The sequence below is a fragment of the Saccoglossus kowalevskii genome, chromosome 14, assembly GCF_978046115.1.
Source record: "Saccoglossus kowalevskii chromosome 14, keSacKowa6.1, whole genome shotgun sequence".
NCBI lineage: Eukaryota > Metazoa > Hemichordata > Enteropneusta > Harrimaniidae > Saccoglossus > Saccoglossus kowalevskii.
Window position 1 is genome coordinate 19150416 of NC_140654.1, and position 27173 is coordinate 19177588.

At 34.1% G+C, this 27173-nt stretch overlaps 2 protein-coding genes across 2 annotated transcripts in view; one reads left to right on the forward strand and one right to left on the reverse strand.

The window, feature by feature from the left end:
- Window positions 1-10635, forward strand: part of LOC100375392 (uncharacterized) — a 49268-nt gene extending 38633 nt beyond the window's left edge. The window contains exons 8-11 of the mRNA XM_085507681.1: window positions 111-362; window positions 1867-2180; window positions 9223-9416; window positions 10252-10635. Coding sequence (XP_085363807.1) covers window positions 111-362; window positions 1867-2180; window positions 9223-9416; window positions 10252-10474 — 983 coding nt within the window. The 3' untranslated portion in view covers window positions 10475-10635. The remainder of the gene's footprint in view (window positions 1-110; window positions 363-1866; window positions 2181-9222; window positions 9417-10251) is intronic.
- Window positions 10636-16374: 5739 nt separating this feature from the next.
- Window positions 16375-26473, reverse strand: LOC100374340 (EF-hand domain-containing protein 1-like). The gene is made up of 8 exons (XM_002739693.4): window positions 26346-26473; window positions 25488-25709; window positions 24852-25139; window positions 24093-24441; window positions 22917-23278; window positions 18697-19094; window positions 17820-18012; window positions 16375-16996 (listed from the first exon to the last, which is right to left on the reverse strand). The coding sequence occupies exons 1-8, from the start codon at window positions 26388-26390 to the stop codon at window positions 16919-16921; spliced, it is 1935 nt and encodes a 644-aa protein (XP_002739739.1). The 5' UTR covers window positions 26391-26473; the 3' UTR covers window positions 16375-16918.
- Between the last annotated feature and the right edge of the window lie 700 nt (window positions 26474-27173).

The window sequence follows — 27173 nt, forward strand, 5'->3', positions numbered from 1 at the left end:
TCAACTCGAATGAGCTATGCCCTCTAGTGATAGTTCTGCTATGATTTTTCATTGACATAAAAAATATGTACTAAATATGTATTGATGCATTTGTTTATTAATTTTTGAAGGTAATTTTGGACATGGAGTGTGGATTATGTCATCAAGCAAGCCACTTCTCCATGGTAACCAGATCAGTAACAATAATGATGCCGGGATTGCATTTGTTGCCTATCGTGACAATGTTGGTCACCATGGTAACATGGATACTGCTGGTAATCATGGTAATGAGCTAGAAGTGCCTGAAGAAGAAGATGATATTGATCTTTCTCCATGTGTGAAAGTTGCCACTATTGAATACAACAGTATCTACCACAATGCAGGTAAATATTCTAATCTGTGATGTGTTTCAGACTACTTTATTGCATGCATCAGAATACATACTTTTGTAATGGTGTTATATGTCACCTGATCACCCTGAAACTGAAAATAAGAAGTTAAATTTGAAAACTGTGGTTTCTTTGATGTTTTGTGTGTTCACATCACATAACCGTTGTCCACCAAAGTGATTGTAAAGTTGTATACAATTTATGTACAATGAATTTCATAAAAAATGAATGTTTTTGTTGTTTTTTATATAAATTTATAAAATATTTATTGACCATTTACCCTGGAAGACTGTGCTCCATTTAAATCCAAAGAAGTCACTTTGATTGGCTGTAGATGGCATTTGGTAACTTTCATTACCCATGATTCTTTGTGGGATCCATCAATCATTGGTTGCTTGATGATGAATTCACAAAATATTACATACAAGCAATATGTATCTGCTAAGGCATTGTGATTGGTCAACTTATTTTCGACTATTGTTTGAAATTTATTCATATCTTCATGAAATGCACTGTTTTCTGTTTGAAATGGCTGTCAGAGTAGAGCTACAGGAAAATCACAAAATCATTAATTATATGGAAACAAGTTTGGGATACCACTTCATTTTATCTGCTCTTTTTAGCTCCGCTGTCGACTTTGTCAAGCAGAGCTTATCATATGAGTGATTGTCCGTCGTCGTCTGTGTCAATGTTTTACTTTTTCAACTTGATACTTGGTGTATATGTACCTTGGGTAGACCTCTCTTAGGTTTGTTCATTTCATGTTGATATCTTCAATTCTCTAATTTTGATGAATATTTTTGTCATTTTTGGTAAAAAGTGATATATTCTGACTTCTTGTTGCTTTTTATATATATATTCTTCAGTTCTTTAATTGTAATGTGCATTGCTAACAGCGGAGCTATCTCAGCCGACAGGCTACTTGTTTACTTCTTGTTAAAAACCGCAAGTCCAATTGCTTTGATATTACATATATAGGAATACATGTGGACCTCTCTCAGATTTGTTCATTTTGTAATGATATCTTTAATTCTCTAATTTTGGTGAATATTTTTGTCATTTTTAGTAAAAATGATATTTTCGAATTCTTGTTGAAAACAGCAAGTCCCATTGCTTTGATACTATACATATTGTTCATTTTCTGTTTTTTAATTGAAATGTGCAGATAGCGGAGCTATCTCAGCCGACAGGCTGCTTGTTTATTTAGTTGGTAGTTTCCATGGCAACAGTGTATCCAATGATGTTAATGTAAAAGCATTTATTTTCACAGGCATTTAATTTCACTATTTAAACTGCCCAAGGAAACAATGAGTTCTATTGTTATTTCACACTAAACATAGATTTGATTTGTCCGATTTTACATATCTGTAAAAATAACAAAATTCAAAACTAGTGAATAATTAATACATTAACAGTAAGTCTTGAAGCTCTTTCACTCTTAACAATGTGTTGGTTGCCATTTACGAACGTATACTGTCAATCCTATGTATATTTGCAGGTAATGGTGTCTGCATCAAAGGAAGTGACGTACTGAAAGTTGAAGCTAATGCCATCCATGCAAATTGCGGTACGGGTGTACTCATTGACCAACTACCAATAGCTACGGTTATTAACAACAGTATCACTTGTAATGCTGGATCCGGCATAGCTATCACAGAAAATAGTTCTATTGATCTCCATGGTAATGGTATCTATGACAACAGCAAATATGGAGTGGTATCCAGAGGAAGTGGCCGGGTTGTTGAAAACGACATCATTGGTAATCAGATGGCGGGTATACAGTTAGGAAGAGGCACAACAAAAGGTTTTCAGGTAAAGTCTATTTTGGAACTTTTCATGAAATACTATTTTGTGATCGGATGATATAAGAATGTTTGTGAGGGCTGTACTTTGGGAAACACTCTGATTGTGCAATGTACCTCTGTGAATATTTTTTTCCCCGCATGTTTGGTGTGAGTGAGTTTTGCATATATTCTATTCTGTTTCTGATTCATTAGACTTTTTAGTGAATCCCAGCTAAAAATTAATTTACAGAAAAAGATCAGTAGGACAATTTGGGCCACATATTTAACAGTGCAAATCTCTAAATATTATGTTAAAATGGTACTGGGAATGATTATACTTGTGGAATAGCTCTGAGAGTGTTTATGGTTGTGGAATAGCTCTGAGAGTGTATATGGTTGTGTAATAGCTCTGAGAGTGTTTATGGTTGTAGAATAGCTCTGAGAGTGTTTATGGTTGTAGAATAGCTCTGAGAGTGTTTATGGTTGTGTAATAGCTCTGAGAGTGTTTATGGTTGTAGAATAGCTCTGAGAGTGTTTATGTTGTTATGGTTGTGGAATAGTTCTGAGAGTGTTTATGGTTGTAGAATAGCTCTGAGAGTGTTTATGGTTGTGGAATAGCTCTGAGAGTGTTTATGGTTGTGGAATAGCTCTGAGAGTGTTTATGGTTGTGGAATAGCTCTGAGAGTGTTTATGGTTGTGGAATAGCTCTGAGAGTGTTTATGGTTGTGTAGTAGCTCTGAGAGTGTTTATGGTTGTGGAATAGCTCTGAGAGTGTTTATGGTTGTGGAATAGCTCTGAGAGTGTTTATGGTTGTGTAGTAGCTCTGAGAGTGTTTATGGTTGTAGAATAGCTCTGAGAATGTTTATGGTTGTAGAATAGCTCTGAGAGTGTTTATGGTTGTGTAATAGCGCTGAGAGTGTTTATGGTTGAGTAATAGCTCTGAGAGTGTTTATGGTTGTGGAATAGCTCTGAGAGTGTATATGGTTGTGTAATAGCTCTGAGAGTGTTTATGGTTGTAGAATAGCTCTGAGAGTGTTTATGGTTGTGTAATAGCTCTGAGAGTGTTTATGGTTGTAGAATAGCTCTGAGAGTGTTTATGGTTGTGGAATAGCTCTGAGAGTGTTTATGTTTGTGGAATAGCTCTGAGAGTGTTTATGGTTGTGTAATAGCTCTGAGAGTGTTTATGGTTGTGGAATAGCTCTGAGAGTGTTCATGGTTTCGGAATTGCTCTGAGAGTGTTTATGGTTGTGGAATAGCTCTGAGAGTGTTTATGGTTGTGGAATAGCTCTGAGAGTGTTTATGGTTGTGGAATAGCTCTGAGAGTGTTTATGGTTGTAGAATAGCTCTGAGAGTGTTTATGGTTGTGGAATAGCTCTGAGAGTGTTTATGGTTGTGGAATAGCTCTGAGAGTGTTTATGGTTGTGGAATAGCTCTGAGAGTGTTTATGGTTGTGGAATAGCTCTGAGAGTGTTTATGGTTGTGGAATAGCTCTGAGAGTGTTTATGGTTGTGGAATAGCTCTGAGAGTGATTATGGTTGTGGAATAGCTCAGAGTGTTTATGGTTGTAGAATAGCTCTGAGAGTGTTTATGGTTGTGTAATAGCTCTGAGAGTGTTTATGTTTGTGAAATAGCTCTGAGAGTGTTTATGGTTATAGAATAGCTCTGAGAGTGTTTATGGTTGTGGAATAGCTCTGAGAGTGTTTATGTTTGTGAAATAGCTCTGAGAGTGTTTATGGTTGTGTAATAGCGCTGAGAGTGATTATGGTTGTAGAATAGCTCTGAGAATGTTTATGGTTGTGGAATAGCTCTGAGAGTGTTCATGGTTTCGGAATTGCTCTGAGAGTGTTTATGGTTGTGGAATAGCTCTGAGAGTGTTTATGGTTGTAGAATAGCTCTGAGAGTGTTTATGGTTGTGGAATAGCTCTGAGAGTGTTTATGGTTGTGGAATAGCTCTGAGAGTGTTTATGGTTGTGGAATAGCTCTGAGAGTGTTTATGGTTGTGGAATAGCTCTGAGAGTGTTTATGGTTGTGTAGTAGCTCTGAGAGTGTTTATGGTTGTGGAATAGCTCTGAGAGTGTTTATGGTTGTGGAATAGCTCTGAGAGTGTTTATGGTCGTGTAGTAGCTCTGAGAGTGTTTATGGTTGTAGAATAGCTCTGAGAATGTTTATGGTTGTAGAATAGCTCTGAGAGTGTTTATGGTTGTGTAATAGCTCTGAGAGTGTTTATGGTTGAGTAGTAGCTCTGAGAGTGTTTATGGTTGTAGAATAGCTCTGAGTATGTTTATGGTTGTGTAATAGCGCTGAGAGTGATTATGGTTGTGTAATAGCTCTGAGAGTGTTTATGGTTGTAGAATAGCTATGAGGGTGTTTATGGTTGTGGAATAGCTCTGAGAGTGTTTATGGTTGTGGAATAGCTCTGACAGTGTTTATGGTTGTGGAATAGCTCTGAGAGTGATTATGGTTGTAGAATAGCTCTGAGAGTGTTTTATGGTTGTGGAATAGCTCTGAGAGTGTTTATGGTTGTAGAATAGCTCTGAGAGTGTTTATGGTTATAGAATAGCTCTGACAGTGTTTATGGTTGTGGAATAGCTCTGAGAGTGATTATGGTTGTAGAATAGCTCTGAGAGTGTTTATGGTTGTAGAATAGCTCTGAGAGTGTTTATGGTTGTGGAATAGCTCTGAGAGTGTTTATGGTTATGGAATAGCTCTGAGAGTGTTTATGGTTATAGAATAGCTCTGAGAGTGTTTATGGTTGTAGAATAGCTCTGAGAGTGTTTATGGTTGTGGAATAGCTCTGAGAGTGTTTATGTTTGTGGAATAGCTCTGAGAGTGTTTATGGTTGTGGAATAGCTCTGAGAGTGTTTATGGTTGTGGAATAGCTCTGAGAGTGTTTATGGTTGTGGAATAGCTCTGAGAGTGTTCATGGTTTCGGAATTGCTCTGAGAGTGTTTACGGTTGTGGAATAGCTCTGAGAATGTTTATGGTTGTAGAATAGCTCTGAGAGTGTTTATGGTTGAGTAGTAGCTCTGAGAGTGTTTATGGTTGTAGAATAGCTCTGAGTATGTTTATGGTTGTGTAATAGCGCTGAGAGTGATTATGGTTGTGTAATAGCTCTGAGAGTGTTTATGGTTGTAGAATAGCTATGAGGGTGTTTATGGTTGTGGAATAGCTCTGAGAGTGTTTATGGTTGTGGAATAGCTCTGACAGTGTTTATGGTTGTGGAATAGCTCTGAGAGTGATTATGGTTGTAGAATAGCTCTGAGAGTGTTTTATGGTTGTGGAATAGCTCTGAGAGTGTTTATGGTTGTAGAATAGCTCTGAGAGTGTTTATGGTTATAGAATAGCTCTGACAGTGTTTATGGTTGTGGAATAGCTCTGAGAGTGATTATGGTTGTAGAATAGCTCTGAGAGTGTTTATGGTTGTAGAATAGCTCTGAGAGTGTTTATGGTTGTGGAATAGCTCTGAGAGTGTTTATGGTTGTGTAATAGCGCTGAGAGTGTTTATGGTTGTGGAATAGTTCATGGAATGGAATTGTTTCACCTCTACACATCACTAAAGTATAAGTACCACTCAGGAAGTTCAATCCAAATTCAAGATATGTCAATCATACTTTCATTATTATTCAAGCCATCAGGATACTGAAATGAAAAAAACAATTTTTGAAGATACACTCGCCCAAATACCATGAAAAATGCTCAAAACTATCATTTTTACCTGAGTTTCTATAGTGAGACAATTTTGTTTAATCTCAAAATTTTGTTCAGTGACATAAGATGAAAAATTATTCACATGAATTCTAATATTGTGAAAACATGTTATTCAGTGAGTTTCCAGGGCGATTATATTTTTCCAATCCCATAATACATTGCATATATGGAATTTGGCCCTGACTGAGGTTTTTATTATTGTGAACAATTGTCTCAGGGAAAATAGATAAATAAATATTTTGCACAAATATTCTATCAATAAATGGTATTGTCATTAACTGTTGGATAGATATGACAAATAATAATCAATTACTTGTCATATCTTTATATCTAATGAAAAAACACACTTAAGTATCTTCATATTGGTAACCATGGCAACTGTAAAGTCTACTATTATGTTTCCATTGATCTACCGGGGGTATATTGATCATCAAAGAAAAAATCTAGTAGGTACAGTTGTATCTATGTTAAAACCATATGGACATGCAGCTGCGGCAAATATCACAGGGAAATAAAAATGTGTCTCTTGTTTCAAATTGAGTGAGTGTGCTGTGCTTATCTGTGTGTCAAAATTATTAGATTTCAATCAAACTTAGTACTTATTAAATTATTAAATTACGTGTTCATTCCGTACCTTGTATATTAATTAGCAAATTTTTAAGTAGCCATTTTTTGAAGCCTTTCTTATTCATATCTCGATCACTCATCATTTTCCAATGAAACTTGGTACATACTGTAAAGTATTAGAAGCCACATTCCTAATAGAAGTCACACCCCTTCTTTTTGAACAGTTGAGACCCAAATTTCACCATTTCTCATATGTGTAGATGCACTAATAAAAGCCATATCTCCTCTCTGTTGCATTGTCCCATTTTAATAGAAACAGTGGTTTCTAGTACAGATTTTGCAGTAGGTGCTCTAAAATAAGCCATATACCTGTTTATGTAGCTTAGGGTGAAATTTTGTGCTTACTAATTATCCGACAAGAGATATATGACTAACATGTCCATATTTGGTCATGTGACCACTAATATGTATTGTAATATCTCAAAAACTGCAGCAAATAAGAACATGCTTCTAGTGCTGTAATAGGGGCTTTTTCATGTTTGGTCCAGTTTGCTTGTTCGGTTTAGACAGGTATCCAGTTTTCATGTTTGGTCCAGTTGGCTTGTTCCGTTTAGACAGGTTTTCAGTTTTCATGTTTGGTTCAGTTTGTTTGGTTTAGACAGGTTTGCAGTTTTCATGTTTGGTCCAGTTTGCTTGTTCGGTTTAGACAGGTTTCCAGTTTTCATGTTTGGTCCAGTTTGCTTGTTCGGTTTAGACAGGTTTCCAGTTTTTGACTCCCATGTGCGAAGCACATAATGGGAGTCTTTGCAGTTAGTGTGTGTGTATGTGTGTCCGACTGTTCCACTGCTATCTCAAGAACCATACATCGGTTTTTGATGAAACTTGGTGCATAGATGCTCTGGGCCAATGCGCAGATTTGATTAGGTTTTGGTAAAAATCCATGCTCGTTAATTACCTAATTTGCATGATAATTAGCTAATTTTTAGCTGTTCTATGACTGTTCCACTGATATCTAAAGAACCACTCATTGGATTTTGATGAAACTTGGTACATAGATGCTCTGGACATATGTGCAGATTTGATTAGTTGTTGGTAATAATCCGTGGATACTAATTACCTAATTTGCATAATGATTAGTCAATTTTCGGGTTTTCCACTGATATCTCAAGTACTAATCATCACATTTCAATGAAACTTGGTTCATAGATATCATATGACACTGCACAGACCTGATAGTTTTTATGGTAATATCAGTACATATTAATTACCTAATTTGCATAATTAGTTAATTTTCAGCATTTGATATAAGTACTAATCATCACATTTCAATGAAACTTGGTACATAGATGTCATATGACACTGCACAGACCTGATAGTTTTTATGGTAATATCAGTACATATTAATTACCTAATTTGCATAATTAATTAATTTTCAGCGTTTGATATATGTAGTGAGCATTACATTTCAATGAAACTTGGTACTTACATACTCAAGGACTATGCAGAGATTGATTGTTTCCGATAAATATTTGTGCATATTCATCACCTAATTTGCATAATTAATTAATTTTCAGCTTTTCCACAGCTATCTCAAGTACTAATCATCGCATTTCAATGAAACTTGGTACATAGTACTAATCATCACATTTCAATGAATCTAGAATTATGCAGACCCAATTAGTTTCCGGTAAATATTTGTGCATATTAATCACCTAATTTGCATAATTAACCAATTTTAAGCTTTCACTCTAATATCTAAAGTACTAATTATTCCATTTCAATGAAACTTAGTACAAAGATGCTCTAGGACAATGTACAAACCTAATTAGTTTGGGGTAAAAATCTGTTCATATTAATTCCCTAATAAGCATAATAATTCATAATTTTTTGGTTCTAATCACATTTCAATTAAACTTGGAAACATAGATTTTCTGTTACATTGCGCAGACCTCATTAGTTTTACACTCAAATCTGTTCATATTAATTTTCTAATTTGCATAATTAGTTTTCAGCTAAGTAATTTTGAATTATATTTAATGCGTCTCCAATACTCTCAGCACATGGGAGTTCTTTCTAAGCTTTCTTTGATCATGTTTGGTCCAGTTTACTTGTTCAGTTCAGACATGTTCCAGTTTTCATGTTTGGTCCAGTTTACTTATTTGGTTTAGACAGGTTTCCATTTTCATGTTTGGTCCAGTTTATTTGTCCTTTTTAGACTGGTTTCCAATTTTCATGTTTGGTCCAGTTTACTTGTTCGGTTTAGACAGGTTTCTAGTTTTCATGTTTGGTCCAGTTTAGACAGGTGTCTCGTTCACTTGTTTGGTTTAGACAGGTTACCAGGTTACATGCAATATTGGAAAAACAAAATATTTATTGTTTTCATCTTTTACACAATAATCCCTGCAAATAATATCCTTGTTGGTACAAAAATAACACATAATTTGTTGATGGATGGCCAGATAATTGTCTACCCCCTAATCTGGCCATTTTTCTTTCTCTACCCTCATATTATTTGCACAGTGGCTAAACTTTCTTTTTATAAGCTATAAATTATATTGTGGACAGAATTTAGATTGACCCATGATTGAACCACACATTTTGCTAAACAATAAAATATCAGTAGAGTGACCAACATTTTTTCTGATAATTTACAGAGCATGTGCATATTATAGGCAAGATAATTAGAATCATTAGAAACGTATCATTGAGTTTACCAGATTTACCAATTCAGTAAGTATTAAAATTGGGAAAACAGCTGCATCAGTGATAATAACCAAATTTTGTTTTATTTGTAGGTAACAAAGAATCGTGTATATTCTGGTAATGACCATGGTATAACCTTGTTAAGCTACTCATGTGGAACTATAGAAGATAATATATTGTTTAGTGGTCCTTACTCGCATCAATACGTGCATAATAACAGTCAGTGTGTTGTAAAAAATAATCAAGTTATTAAATGTGAGTCAGACACTGTCCAAGATATTACTGGGTAAGTTAAGGGGTATTTTCATAAGCTGTAATCAATTGTTTTTATTTTCGTAATAATGTAATTAAATTCATAAATATGACAAGGTGTTAAATTTAATCAGTTATTTATTTGATTTTTAAACACAAATTAGCAAGTGTATTATAAAATGTAATTTGAAAGTTTCTTTATATGTAAAGTGTAAAAACCTATTTTTTTTACTGTAAATGGAACTTTCATTTTATCTCTTGTGGAAATGTAAAACGCTCTTGTACCCCCCCCCCCCCTCTGTAAGGTCTTGATTATTTTAATTCAGTTACCAGTATACTGTAAAACATGTTGAAAAAGCGCCTTGCACTTTTAGCGAATTGTGGTAAAATGACGTAATAGCGAAATGTTGATTTAGCGAATCTCTCTTGTCATTGTTGATTTCTTTGTTTGGCGGCCATTTTGAATTGATAATAAAGTCATTAGCGACTTCTTGAATTAGCAAATCAGTTCTCTTGCTAAATTGGCGAAAAAGACATGTTTTACAGTAGTTTATGAGTTCTGACAGCCGTACTCTGAAACGAGGAAAAAAATGGGGGATATGCCTGCCGTCGTTGGTGGAATATCTTGTTCATACATGTGCAGATCGACTTTCATATAAAAATTTATACAGTGTATAATAAAAGAAGAGAAAAAAAATACATCACCGCATATAGAATCTTTGGCCCAGAAACAAATATTTTTTTTTTTGGCCTATTACTCACTATTTTAAGGTCCTGTTTGGTTAATACAGTAAATTTAAAATTTGGTTAATATAGTCACTTGATACTTTCATCATGTTTACAAGATATTTTTGTCATTTCTGCTACAGCGATAGTGATGAGACAGCCACTAGCACCAGTACAGATGCCAGTGATTCTGATTCCAACAAGTTATCACCATGGAAACTAGAGAACCCTCCTCCAAGACCACATGTGACTTCACCAAAGGCACTACCCACAGCGCCATCCAAACATGTGACAACCACCACAAGAGTACACAATCCCAAACTGGGAACCAGTCAGCAAGGGAGCAAACTCTGTGTCATATTGTAGAGATTTCTACTACTATTAGGACTGGGAACTAGTGTAAGATTTCTAATCTTTTCACCACCAGTTCTCCCTTTTCATCACAAATTCACAAAATAGTCCTGTATAAAGTCTGCATATTCTTTCAGAAGATTGGGACAAAAATAACCAAATTTTTTGAGTAAAAACTGAACATTGAAAATTTAGTGTGTTGGCTCCAAAATCAGGGTTCATTTCCAGAAATATTGAAAAATACAAGTAAAAGTGGAGAAACATTTGGGCAAGGTAGTCTGGTGGTGAAAAGATTAAAGAGCGGCAGTCGTCGTGCCGCGTCCTGTTCTATATGGGACTCATAGCAGCGTATACAACGTGTGTAAAATATATTGTTTATTTACATGAAATTCGAACACGCGCTGCGCAACGACCACCGCGCTTTAATATTGTAAATTTAGATGACCATGTGTTCATTACACAGGACAGGAATCACCGACCCAATCTGCCAAACCTGTTGAATTTTATTAATTTTGAACTGTCCATTCCAAACTGCCATTTTGCTCTCAAACTGCCCACACTCATTTGTCCTTGCCTTGTTTAAACTTACACTCACCCCCCCCCCCCCCACACACACACACAGATATCCATAGTAGTCAGTATAGTTTATTTTATTCATACAGTATACTGTTTTCGCTTGGAATTTATTTTCGCTGGAGGGATGATTCCGTGAAAATAAAATCCAGCGAATATATACACTTTTCCCTATATTTCACATTAAACTCATCAAAAATCAGTGAAATAAAATTCCATGCAAAACGCCCAAAACACCTTTTCAGCGAAAATTAATTCCAGCGAAAATAAAGTATTCCACAGTATGAAATATACAGTGAAGACACAAAGCTGTGGCTATTTTTATGAACATATTTATAACAATTTGTAAATACCAATCATTAGCTTGTATTCAAATTCAAATATTCAGTCATGAATTAGTGATTTTCCGTTCATTGAAATTGACCATCATCAAATGTGTACAGCACATTATTGAGCGTGAAAATATCCCACGAAATACTTTTGTGTTTGTCAAATCCCATGCGATGTTTGTCGCCACTACAACGCTACGACCTTTGTTCTGTTTTTACGTTTGATTTCACACGTAACGTGGAATTTCGCAGTGAACGGAAAATGGTCTATTGGCTCAATACGCTCATAATGTATGTGCTTACCTTCACAAGACCTAGCAACTGTGACTGCTCATATATTTAAAATGAGATGTTTGCTGATTGGATAATTTTGAACTTGCCGATATTAACTAATGTCTCAGTAAAGTGACAATAGCTTTGAATTTTTCTCAGATTTTTAATTTAATTTTTATAAAACGTTTCCTGTATCATCAGTGTCAATTTGTAACAGCCATTGCCAAAGTGGACACTGAAAGTATAGCAAATACACTCTATACACTCGACATTATACGTTTGGTAAATAATGTGCAAGTGAAAAAAGAAGGCAGTAAGGCTGCCCAGGTTTCAAGAGGGCGCCATATTGAAATCTAATCTCGTAAAGCGTTACAAACTTACCAAGAGCCCAGGAGAAGTGATCAAATATGTTGCTATCTTGAGTCTTTATTTGATGGTCTCTCACAAATAATCCTATGTGTCATTTTCCATAATAATGTACATCATAATTTCACTATGACGTCCAGCACTGCATGACTGATTTCAACAAAATACCGACTGTTCAAACCATTATTTTTAACATCATATTTTATGGGATATTGACCTTTTTTAGGGTCACCTGACCCATGCATTTGTTGAAAACAATATTTCGGTAGAATTTTGCCATCTTTATGCTGTTATATTTAAATGAAAAATGTTACAAATCACAGATATTGTCGCTTAATATTACCAGTAATACCATTTCTAGATTGTTCAATTTCTATCAAAAAAATTCATTTTTGATTTGTGAAATTGTAAATTTATTTATTACGGCCACAGCTTTCTGCTTTCAGTAAATCATCAAATATGCTTTTGTAAGTTCACATGTTTATTTCAATTCATTGAAAGGGCGGCAGTCATCATGCCGCATCCTGTTCGATATGGGACTCATAGCGATGTATACAGCGCGTGTAAAATGCATTGTTTATTTACGACATGTGACGACCACCGCACTGTTAATTTAAAACCCAGTGAATAATTAATGCTTTCACTGTATCTCTTGCAGGGTATTCCCTCATACCATCCATACACGAGTGTAATAATTTACTTCACCACACCATGTGTGGAGTTCTTACAATTCTGTATGTATGTGTGTAAATAAAAACGTATATTCCTACAGTAATTTGTACAATTTATCACTGTCATTAAAAAAAAATCAAATTTCTTATTGAAAGAAGCGATCTGTAGAATCTGAAGCAAGTAGATATATTTATAGTTTGTATCTTGTAAATATAAACGACGTTCAATTTGAACAAATATTTTACAAGTAGATTCAAATAGATTGTTTCTATGTTTAACTTACAGTACTTAATGGCTATATTTACGGACATCATCAAAAGTTCAATGTAGGATTAAAAACTTAATTCCTTTAGTGCCCCCCCCCCCCCCAACTGAAACTTAATTGATCAATATTGATCATGTCGTCAGACTACATTCAGATTCACCATTAAATACAAATTGATAATCGAACAGTAGTATGGTATAGCAGTTGGTTCTAGGTCCATGCCCTGAAATTTACCTCATTTGACGCACATATTTACACTCGGACCAAACCATTTTCTCGTCTTGGATGTTTGTTTTTTCATTTTCTGTTATTTTTGTCCATGATTGGATAGAAAAAAAATGAACTACAAATACTCCATGATTTTTTTGACTTCATTAAAAAATAAAATCGTTTTTGTAGGATGGAAACTTGAGGTCAAAACCCTCCACCCCCAAACTAAAGCAAATAAGTTTTTTTATCCGACATCGATCTTTTGAAGTTGTCCCTTACAATTGAATGAAACAAAGATGTAATTATTTTCTGTCACGGAATCAAAGCTGTAAAACAGTTATGTTTAAATGCAATGGAAACTTTTAGTTTTGTAATAATAATTTTATCACTGCCATATGCTCATCACGTTGTAAAAATAAAAATCCCTGGGAAAAAAAATGTATGAATTATTTCAACAGAGAGACTGAAGTCCCAGTTTCTCTAGTTGCTAGGTTACTAAGTCTTTAATGTATCTGTTGCTTCTGTGTTACAAAGAACCTTTAAGTTTATAAAAGCGTTTGCTTTGGGTTGTTTCTCCGTAGCCAATCACATTCAGTGATGTCTTCACATGCACATGTGAAAACCAGTGTCATACGTTTGGATAAAAGGAATTATTGGTTTAGTCATGTTTGGTACAAAAGTCTGTTTATGACTGAGTAGTAGTAGTAGTGATGATGAGAAGTGAAGTAACTTTTTCAAAATCATGCTTTATCATTGTTGCCAAGTGGTCTTTCAAAACCTGACCCCAAGGAGCTGCTCATTGTTGCCAGATGTAAAAATTTATGTAGATGGATTTTATTTAATTTTATTTCTTACCAAATAAGAATTTCCTGGAGATGTTATACCACTGCCTACTCATTACAAACTATCCAAGAATGCTTCGCTTGTTCCCATTTTCAAAGATCCTTGCTAAAAAAAAATATATGAAGGAGTTTCCCTATTGATCAATTCACTGCCTCAATTTTCCCAACAAATTTTGAGTACATTGCTTTTTTCCCCGATGACAGCGAAGCTACATCGGTCTGCACCTTCTTTTTTTTAAAAAATTGTTAAATCTATTGCTTTTATACTTTGAACATATGTTCCTTGAGATTTGATCATTTTGTGACTATATCTTCAATTCTCTATTTTTAATAAAGATCAACAATTTTATTTTCATCTTCTTGAAAACCACTGCTCCAATTGCTTTAATATACCTTAGGTGAACCACTATTAGATTTGAATATTTTGTAACAATATCTTCAATTCTGTACTTTTAGTGAATATTTTTGGTCAAAAATTCCATTTTACTTCTTCCTGATAACTTCTCGTTTGATTGATTTGAAACTTGGATGGACCAAATTAGATATGCTAATTATATGCAAATTAGCACCCCTCTTGAAATTTTATTTGTGGACAACACTGATTAGATTAGATCATTTCATGACACAAATCCAGAACTTATGAACTATTAAACATATCCCAATCAATGATAAACTCAAAACACAGGAGTGGAAACACTTTAGAATGGTTATTTTTTCACAATAATGTTCATGTAACTACCAGAGTCATACACCTACTATTGCAAGACTACTTTGCTGAAACAGTGGAGCTATCTCAACTGCCAGGTCACTTGTGTATTTTCAGCATTATAATTTTTTCTGCATTTGTCATATACTGTAAAATACTTCATTTTAGCCGGAATTAACTTGTGCTGAGAGAACTTTTTGAGCATTTTGCATGGAGTGTATCTTCACTGATTTTTTTAATGAGTTGAATGTGTGTATACAAGAAAAAAAAGGTATATTCATTGGATTTTTTTTCACTTAATCACTACTTCAGCGAAAATAAACTCCAAGCGAAAATAGAGTATTTTACAGTATCAATGGCTGTATTGAATAAAAACATTTCTGTAATAATTCTGAAATATTTTCCAAGAATATTTTTGCTGTACATGTATTTTTACGTATAAATTATAAAGTATAAAATGTTATATTTGTTATTAATCCTATTTTGGGTACTCTTTGTTTTTGTCTGTTTGAGTTTTAATATAACAGATCTTGAAAATATTGGGACAGTAAGTTGGTAAACAATTTTTTTTCGACTTAGTCTTTGTGCAAACTAAGATTTGAGTGCTTGCATAGGTAATTTTTCATTCACTGCGAGATCTTGTGTATTGCGTGAAAGACTGGGACCAAACATCTGCCGCAAACATTTAAATTTCTTTTTTCAAAGCCCAATACAAAATGCTCCCTTTATAATAATTGACCACCGCGTATAAAACATTACATACGTGAGAATACCCCATAACATTTTCACGTTTGTTGAATCTCTTCTGGCCCGAACTATGACCCTTGCAGCTATGTCTCATAATACTGGGTATATATTCCAAGTTTGAATAAAATTAGGTCAATGCAAAGTTTGAACTTTGAAAAAAAATTACACCAAATTTGGGCCAAAAATACGATATTTTGGCTCAAAAACCACTTAATACATGTTAATTATATCTATTGATATATGTAATGTATTGTGTATCACCTATACATGAAGTTTGAATACACTGCCAATAACAGACAAAAAACATCATTTTAACCCTGTTTTTTGACCAAAAATTACCTTTTTTGCCTAACAATACCTCTGAATGTACATCAGTCATACACTTGCTGAGCGGCTGCACAATTCACTAAGCAATTCAAATCAGATCATGCATTCCTGAGTTGTAATGCGACACAGACCGAACCAAATCATGTGACATAGCCTTATGAGCATACAGCAACTATTACGTACTCCTGAACTACCGGGGCATAACATATAGCGCCATCTAGTGTTTAAAAAAAAACAGGTTTCCACCCACTACTGTGAACATAATGCATACAATATCAGATTTGCATAACAAATTGGAGAAACATGAAATGTTGGCTAAAATTGACGTCACTTCACCAAACCTGATGACGAGACCCATTCTTAGTGCTAGACAAACAAGTTGGTGTTGCATTTTATTCAGTTGCTTACAACGGAACTTTCTGAATGGAACATACAAATTAAGACGCAAATTAGAGGTCGGGTGGTGAGGTACAACAAATTTTACAAATAATTCAAACCAAAAAATGGCCAAGGTATTACAATAGTATGTATACATGTACATACATGTATGTATTCTCTTGATTCTATGGTGGCAAATGAAAGTATTCAATTCACACAAAACAGTCTTCTCCAGTAACTTTGTCTTTATTGAAAACAAAACACATTAACATAATAACATTGCAATAAACTGAACTTAAAAAATTACTACACATCTAATTTTGCATGTTGATTAGAACCTATTTTGCACGAAATGATGCAAAACGGCCGAGTTTAAAACATGAAACAGACAACATAAATCTATCATGAAACAGCTTAAATTCTGTCCATCATATCATCGTCCTCTGAACTAAAACTGGAAAATGAATGCCCCCCGCCCTGCCCACTTTCCCAGTATATATCAACCAAGTTTACTTAAAGGGAACGAATATCCTCCAAATATGTACAAAGTTTTGGACTGTAAGTACAATGCTCATTACAAATTACCATCATTTGCTACCTCTTTATGAAGGGACAATTAAACAATTGTTTAAAATAGCATTTCCATAATATACACTTTATTTTACTAAAATCAGTCTATTCTGATCAAAGAATCAATATAGTATGTACAAGATATTGTTATTGTTGGGTTTTTCATTTCACGAGTGCAATGGTTTCATTTGACTGATCCACCTACGCCCAGCTGAGGCATCTAATAAATCCTTCGTAATCTATCAAGCCCTCGTTGTTCAAATCACAATTTGCAATAAGCTGCAGGAAAAACACAAAGTAGAAACAACTTTAGGAGCAAGTAAAGAAACGTTAAACGATATGTATTCAAATACACACATGGGTGTGATCTAGCTAAGCAATTAATTTATCAGCTTATGTAATGAGAGTCATAGTATATCTACTTTCACAAATAAACACATTTGCTCAATTACATGCCAGAATTTATTCAAAATAAAATTATTAAATATATTGTATTATCAGTAGCTTTATCAGTAGTCCTTATATAAATCACAGAGATGTGTATATGGTAAAAATAGGTTATATTTTTATGATTCAGTATACATCAATTATGATTTTTTGTTTGTATATGCATTTCTATTGCGCAACAGTAACAAAATCAGGATAAAGGTGTCAAAATATCAATTTATTGTAAATATATTACATGAAATACTTCATGCAATTTCATTAACATTTGCTTTATGAATGGTCGAAACAGTATCAGTTAAATAAAAGAAATTAAGCTCTTCATCACCAGTTTGTTCTTTTCATCACAAATTCACAATTATAGTCTGCACTTTCCTTCACAAGATTGGGAAAAAATAGCCAAATATTTTCAGTAAAAACTGAAAATTGACTCAAATTTGATCTGTTGACTCCAAAATCAGGGTTCATTTCCAGTAATATTGAAGAACATGGGAAGAAAGTGTGGAAAAATTTGGGCAAGTAAGTCTGGTGGTAAAAAGGGTAACCCTTTGAACACCAAATTTGTTGTCTGCTTGAATTATTTGGGCAAATTTGCTCACATTTTGGGGTTTATACTGATAATCAACATGGGATAAAATGACTGTTTAGTGTAACTTACAGCATCTATAATATCATCATCGATGGGTAAGTTGTTCTTATTACAAATTTCCTTCAATCCGGCTGCATCTATTCTACCAGTTCTGTCTCCATCATGTTTGAGGAAGGCAGTACGCAAATCAATGTGATTAAGATAGTTACTCTTACGGAGCTGAGCTTGTACCTCTTCAACTAGTCTCTGCGTATCGCCAGGTCTAAGCAGGGAATGAACAAGTTATAATTAATAGACGTTCGTTTTAACTTTGATAGGTGAAATGGTGCTGTTCTTGATAATTCATTTTTACAGCGAATAATTAATACAGTAATTATTTACATTGATTAGGCTAGTACAATTTACATAAATCTAGAAATTTCAACGTTTCTATATTGTTTCATCTTACCCCTGCATTACTAACCCAGTATTAGCCGCGTTATTTTGCCAATTTTATTATCCATACACCGGTAATAGTGAGCAGAATGTGGTAACAAATGAAAATGAGTCGATATCGTGTAGTACATGTTTGTATTAAGCATTCTTTTATTGGGGATGCCCAGTGGCCGACGTGTAGTGACGTGAAGCTTAGGTGCAGTACGCGAGTGCCCGTTCGAGTCACGCATGCAGTACATGTTTACTTTGATTTGACGTAGTATTTACCTTGCCGTTTATTCAGTGTTATTTGCATATTTTGTTATGTGATATAGATATATTTGATAATTACATTTTCCTGACTGTCTGGGTGTTCTCAACAATATGCATAACATATACATCATTTTTTTTTTAATCCTTGCATATTCAATCATTTTGAATAAAAATCATTTTGGTTCTGTGTTCGTCAAAAAAAAGTCAGTGGTCCTGTAAAGAGGAAGACATCAGTAACTGACTTAGGATGCATACTTACACTCTCTGTACTCTAAGGGGAGCACCTTTAACTGGAGTCCTGACTGGTTGTCCAGCTTGTGACATCTTCAGTTCTCTGATGGATGCTGCTGTCCTCTCACTACCAGGGAAGTCACTAGGACGAGCTTCCAAATAATGCAGAACAAAGTCATCGGCATCAGTGATGATGAATCGATGGTTGAACACTTGTATACGAGCTCCAATGAACATATCCTGTGGACCATAGAAATCTGGATTTTCTGCAACGCTCCCAGGCTTTGTAACTCTAGTACGTTCCAAGAATTTTCCCCCAATGATACCAGAGTTACGGACGGGTGGTTCGTATATCATCATCATATCATCTGCTAAGCGATAACTTATGATGAATCTGCGTCCTTTATCTTCAGGCCGTACAGAGTCCTAAACATTTGAAACAAACATATGTAATTAATCAAAAAAAGCTTAGAAAGAACTCCCGTGTGCTGAGAGTTTTGGAGACACATTAAAAATTAATTCAAAGTTACTTATACTTGAGATATTGATGGAATAGCTGAAAACTAATTATGCAAATAAGGTAACTAATATGAACAGATTTAAGTGTAAAACTAATAAGGTCTGCACAATGTACCAAGTTTCATTGAAATGTGATTAGAACCAAAATCAAAGAAAGCTTAGAAAGAACTCCCATGTGCTGAGAGTATTGGAGACACATTAAATATAATTCGAAATTACTTAGCTGAAAACTAATTATGCAAATCAGAAAATTAATATGAACAGATTTGAGTGTAAAACTAATGAGGTCTGCGCAATGTAACAGAAAATCTATGTTTCCAAGTTTAATTGAAATGTGATTAGAACCAAAAAATTATGAATTATTATGCTTATTAGGGAATTAATATGAACAGATTTTTACCCCAAACTAATTAGGTTTGTACATTGTCCTAGAGCATCTTTGTACTAAGTTTCATTGAAATGGAATAATTAGTACTTTAGATATCAGTGTGAAAGCTTAAAATTGGTTAATTATGCAAATTAGGTAATTAATATGCACAGATTTTAACCCACAATTATCAAGGTCTGTCTATTGTCCTACAGCATCCATGTACATTCATTGATATGTGATGTTTAGTACCCGAGATATCAGTGTGAAAGTTGGTTAATTATGCAAATTAGGTGATTAATATGCACAAATATTTACCAGAAACTCATTGGGTCTGCATAATTCTAGATTCATTGAAATGTGATGATTAGTACTTTAGATATCAGTAGAAAAGCTGAAAATTAATTATGCAAATTAGTTATTAATATGCACAATTATTTGCCCTAAAACTAATCAGGTCTTTGCATAGTCCTAAAGGATCTATGTACCAAGTTTCATTGAAATGCGATGATTAGTACTTGAGATACCCGTGGAAAAGCTGAAAATTAACTAATTATGCAAATTAGGTGATCAATATGCACAAATATTTATCAGAAACAATCAATCTCTGCATAGTCCTCGAGTATGTAAGTACCAAGTTTCATTGAAATGTAATGCTCACTACTTATATCAAATGCTGAAAATTAATTAATTATGCAAATTAGGTAATTAATATGTACTGATATTACCATAAAACTATCAGGTCTGTGCAGTGTCATATGACATCTATGTACCAAGTTTCATTGAAATGTGATGATTAGTACTTGAGATATCAGTGGAAAAACCGAAAATTGACTAATCATTATGCAAATTAGGTGATTAATATGCACAAATATTTATCGGAAACAATCAATCTCTGCATAGTCCTTGAGTATGTAAGTACCAAGTTTCATTGAAATGTAATGCTCACTACTTATATCAAATGCTGAAAATTACTTAATTATGCAAATTAGGTAATTAATATGTACTGATATTACCATAAAAACTATCAGGTCTGTGCAGTGTCATATGACATCTATGTACCAAGTTTCATTGAAATGTGATGATTAGTACTTATATCAAATGCTGAAAATTAATTATGCAAATTAGGTAATTAATATGTACTGATATTACCATAAAAACTATCAGGTCTGTGCAGTGTCATATGACATCTATGTACCAAGTTTCATTGAAATGTGATGATTAGTACTTGAGATATCAGTGGAAAAATTGACTAATCATTATGCAAATTAGGTAATTAGTATCCACGGATTATTACCAAAAACTAATCAAAACCTAGCATTAGTTCAGAGCATGTATGTACAAAGTTTCATCAAAATCCAATGAGTGGTTGTTTAGATATCAGTGGAACAATCATGGAACAGCTAAAAATCAGCTAATTATCATGCAAATTAGGTAATTAATATGCACGGATTTTTACCAAAAACTAATCAAATCTGCGCACATGTTCAGAGCATCTATGTACCAAGTTTCATCAAAATCCAATGAGTGGTTCTTTAGATATCAGTGGAACAGTCATAGAACAGCTAAAAATTAGCTAATTATCATGCAAATTAGGTAATTAACGAGCATGGATTTTTACCAAAACCTAATCAAATCTGCGCATTGGCCCAGAGCATCTATGCACCAAGTTTCATCAAAAACCGATGTATGGTTCTTGAGATAGCAGTGGAACAGTCGGACACACATACACACATACACACATACACACACACACACATACAGACACACTAACTGCAAAGACTCCCATTTTGTGCTTCACACATGGGAGTCAAAAATATTAATTATTATGCTAATTAGAGAATTAATATGAACAGATTTTAACCCAAAATTAATCAGACTGTCTATTGTCCTAGAGCATTTATGTACCAAGTTTTATTCAAATGTGATGATCAATACTTGAGATATCAGTATTAATTAATTATGTTAATTAGGTGATTAAGAAGCATAAATATTTACCAAAAACTAATATGGTGCATTAGGTTCATTGAAATGTGATGGATACTCTTTAAAAGTTTCATTGAAATCCAATGAGTGGTTTTTAGACATCATAGAACAGCAAAAAATTAACTAGTTATGCAAATTAGGTAATTAATAGGCACAATTATTTATCCCAAAATTAATCAGGTCTCTGCATAGTCCTAGAATGTCTATGTCGCAAGTCTCATTGAAATGTGATGACTAGTACTTGAGATATCAGGTGAAAAGCTGAAAATTAACTAATTATGCTAATAAGGTGATTAATATGCACAAATATTTACCCAAAAACTAATTAGGTCTCTGCACAGTTCTCAAGTAACTATGTACCAAGTTTCATTGAAACGTGATCATTACTACTCGAAATATCAAAAGCTGAAAATTAATTAATTATGCAAATTAGGTAATTAATATGTACTGATATTACCCTAAAAACTATCAGGTATGTGCAGTGTCATATGACACCTATGTACCAAGTTTTATTGAAATGTTATGATTATTACTTGAGATATCAGTGGAAAAGCCGAAAATTGATTAATCATTATGTAAATTAGGTAATTAATAATATTAACAGATTTTTACCCAAAGAGCATCCATGTGCCAAGTTTCATTGAAATCCAATGAGTGGTTCTTCAAAAATCAGTGGAACAGTCATAGAACAGCTTAAAATCCGTTAATTATCATGCAAATTAGGTAATTAATATTCATAGATTTTTACCCAAAACTAATAAAATCTGCGCACTAGTTCAGAGCATCCATGTGCCAAATTTCATCAAAATCCAATGAGTGGTTCTTCAGATATCAGTGGAACAGTCTTGGAACAGCTAAAAATCAGCTAATTATCATGCAAATTAGGTAATTAATATTCATAGATTTTTACCAAAACCTAATCAACTCTGCGCATTATCCCAGAGCATCTATGTACCAAGTTTCACAAAAATTTGATTAGTGGTTCTTGAGATAACGGTGGAAAAAAAAGTGACATACATACATACATACATACAGACATGGTAACTGCAAAGACTCAAAAATGAACTTGACCAAATTATGAAATGTTTTTTTAGAAGCACATTTCCAATAGGAGCACATCATTAAAATATTATACATATTTTGACCATAAAAAACCTATATTCCACACAATGGCATTCAATTCTAATAGTGTGAATATGGCAGCGAACATTTCCATTTGCAAAAATTTAACAGTTTACAGAATTACAAACTGTATAGATGCATCGAAAATATTTTCAGCCATATTTGTATAATTTATGCAAAGCAACACGACAAATTGTTTTCATTGGATCCCATTACCTAAAATAGGTAAATATGAAATAAAGGTTATTGCTCACCATTGTTGCAGCAAACCGCAGTACTTTCAGATCATTCTCCAGCATCTTGATAAAATCTTTCTTAGGAGGTTGCGGAATGAGTGAAAGACAGGACTGTAAAGAATCTTCCAAAGAACCAAACCCGTTGTATGGTGGTAAATCAGATTTAGTCGGTGCGCGATTCTCTCCCTTAACGTCAATTGGAGTGAAATTAGTCATACCGTATTTTTGGTTTAGATATGCTTTGGTGAAATCATCGCAGTCATAGATGAGGAAACGTCGGTTGAAGATGTAAATTGTTGAACCAAGAGATAAATCTCGTGGAGTATACCAGTCTTTGATTTCGTGGTCTGATAATTCCATGACAACAGATGGGAAGGAAGCTGTGAAAACATCATAAATATTATCATAATTATAGTGAAAACTGAGTAGGAAAATGCACTGTACTGTATAAGCTATAGGCATATTAGTTATTACATTGCAGTGTTATTTCGATATTATTTCTAAGTTGGTAGTGATCTGATTTCCCTTGGCATGAGAGAATGTTATCATAGGATTGGAAGGGATATAGCGACAACCAGTCTCTGAACCTCTACCATTTATTAGCGTTATTTGTGCGGTTGAGGTTCCAGAATCATTCTCATTTTACACCCCAATCCGGGGATTTCTTCTTAAAATAATGTATTACTCAATAGTATAGTATAGTACCGTAAAATCTGTATTAGGAGCCGCATCCCTAATAGAAGTCGCACCCATTCTTTTTGAACAATTGAGAACCAGAAATTCATGATTTCTCATATGTGTAGATGCTCTAATAGAAGCTGCATCCCCTCTGTTGCATTGTACCATTTTAATAGAAGCTAAAGCTTTTAATACAGATTTAACAGTACTCATTTTATATAAGAATATTCTATCAAGCCAAAGTTCGGAAAATATGATAAATAGCCATGAAAACATAGCAAAAAGTAGATCCTCACTCAAGTATAATGGCATAAAGGAGCCGTACCTGCACATTCTGTGGAACTTCTAGTGGGAGAAATGTGCGAATGCGAATGTTCAATGTAATTCTAACAAAATGATTCAAATAAATCATAGTTAAGTTTCTGGTTAAGTAATGTCATAGAGATCTGGTTGTCGTCTGTTTTTGAGAATCACGTTTAGTGGAGAATGAGCGACAATATTCACAAACATACTTACATTCTACATTGTATCTATCCTTTGGCAGTTTTTGTCTACGTAAGAGAAGCGGGAATGGATCACGACCGTCATTAGGTCCATGCACTTCACGAACCTCCACTGTGTCATCAACTAGGTAGTATTGGAGAGTGTATGGACGGATTTCACCAAACATGCTATCACGGTCATCCCACACGCAGTAGAATCGTAACACTTTACGGTCTAGATCTATGAACTGCTTGAGCTTATCAAAGGATGACTTTGTTGTGTAGGTACGCAATGATGCAGCTTCTTTACGAGTCTCTATGTATGGATCGGAAGAGACTTGCTCTGGTTCATTCAGATCAATACCTTCACTTGCCATGAATTGCTGCAAAGAAAAAACAATTTGAACATAAAGATGAAACAATGTTACAATGAAAATATAAAGATATCCGGTCAAGCCACTACCATTTCTGATGTGAAATAAAATGTTTAATTTTTTTACAATCAATCACAATTGTTACTAATTATGCTTGCTACTGACGTGACAATTATGGTAGAAAGTCTTGACAGTAGATTTAAGAAAACTGAAAAATGGTATGCTTTCCTTTATCAAATATGTGTAGTTTTTTTTCTCTAAGAGTAATCATTTCAAAATTTTTATTACCAGGTTTATTAGTTTATAAATTAGCCGAGTATAATGGATAATATTTAGTAATAATTGTCCTAAGTTATTATTCAAAATAGGTAGACATTTCAAGCAAAAGTTTAAATCATTTCTGAGTACTTAAAACTTACCTTTGAAAACTGGTCACAATCTATAACCCGGAATATTTTTCCATAAAAGGTGACATTTATTCCCAGATTGAAGTCTTTCCAGTGCCAGTGATCACCTTGATCATTCTTGGGCAAACGTTGGCGCTTGATTAGTTTACCTTGTGGCATACCACTGTTTTCAACGTGTGGTTCCACAACGGATATGCTGTCATCTTCCAGATAGTAGAAGATATTGACTGGACGGATGCGGTAATGTTCATTTGCAGATTCATGCACAGTCTGCTTGAAATATGCATGGAATTTAAGAACCTGCAAATCAAATCACAAATGTTACAGCAGTGCCGGGAATCCAAACTTAAGAAAATCATGAGGCTAATGTACTCCATCCTGGGGAACACAGTTTTGCAAGGATTTTATTCACCTGCACCAATGGAATTATTCATATACATGTAGCATCTGATTGCAATGTGGACCATAACCTCATTTGTTGAGTCATAAAACAATACACTGTAAGTTTTAGGTGCAATGGCAGAACTTGTTTGTGCAAGAAAAATGGTAACCAAGACTGCTGTAAGACAAAACAACATACATGCATGCATGTTGGTCAAAGCTACACAGTATGTGAAAGTAAAATGTCATTACTATTTAAGAACCTACCTTCTTATCAAATGCAACATGAGCTGGAATGAAATCCTCTGGTGGTGCTTGCTTCGCTTGCCCGTAAGTCAGAGAAGGTTTTAGGTTTGCTAGTTCATCAAGTTCAGATTCACTGAGCTGGTTGACAGGAAGTGGAGTCCCGCCGATACCAACTTCTGGTCTGGTCGGCAGAGCATAGCCGTTTCTGTAACCGAGGCTATGTGATCTGTGATATTTTCCTTTCTGTAGATACAAAGGACAAACAGAAATTCAAAAATACAAATCGTGACAACATGTACTCAAGATATCATACAACAGTGGAACCGTTAACTTTGATTCTTCAGTCGTAATGTTTTATTTTTAAGAATTTACGTGACATAACACGTAGGGTTATAGTATCGAATCACTAAATGCAGCTACTATTGAATATTTTTTAAACTAAATATACATATTTTATATAGCTATGATTAGATACGTGTCTAAAGCGCTCAATAAATATGTACTTGCTCAAATACTTTTTTTTTTAAATCGAACAATCGTCATTATATTCAAAGTGACACCTCACTGCTCAACTCGTCTCCGTAGCAACGTTTTACTCTAACATCAACATTGTAAATTATGTAAAATAATACTTTTATTATTTTAGGGACTATAATATTGTTTTTGCAACGAATATGTGTAAAATACAGACCGCTGCAACGGAATTTTGAGGTAATGTTTATTTGTATCATTCAACATGGCTGCCCAGTGATGGACGCCACCCAGAATAAGTCACGAAAATCATGGAATTCGAGGCGAAATTTACAATTACTGCAATAGTGCTTAGATCCATGAATAAGCATAAATTCGGCAACATTTACTTATGAAACAAATACTTACTGTAGGATCGTTGAACGAATTCCCAGGTAGAAATGGCAGCGCCATGATTTCTAACTCCACGATTTTGATGCCACTGGAAAACACCGCTGCTGTTCTGTATCGTCGCTAAGTTGTGACGTCACTAAGCGTTGTCAAGTAAACAGTCGAGCGCCACCAACTTCATCTCCTAGTTTGATATAGCGCCCTCTTTGTCACATATCTTTTGTTTGTCGTCTCAAATTTTCGATTTAAATTATAATATGCAAAAGTTTTTACAATATATACGATAATTATTTTTAACATAGTTTACATACTGTAAAATGACTAATTTTCACTGGGTTTAAATTTCTCTGATTTACCATTTCAGGCATATTCAGTGGGTTTTAAATTCACGGTTTTACCATTTAGATAACTAAATTTTACATATTCACTGTGTTTTAATTTAGCGCATTTTCCAGTCAGTGAAATAAGCAAAATTAAAACCCAGTATTTCATACTGCCCTCACAGCAACCCCATTCACAATTCAAATTGAAATGAGAGAATTCTATTGGCTGATGAAAAACCATTGGAACATTTTCAGATGTCATTGCACACTGCACTAATTGATTGGATGGTTGGATTCAACAGCCATAGAAATTTATAAATATTTATAAAAATGTGGGCCATGGGTTTGTTGTATTAATAATAGTTCACAAATTTAATATTTCAGGTCAGCAATGTCCATTTGATTGTTTTTCAGTTCACTATCTAGTCTAAAAGCAAGGTTTGTTTCTAGTTTGTTGTATTACTATGCATAAGCATTAACCTATTTATTAATTATTCATTTACAGTTGAAACTTTTTTTTCTG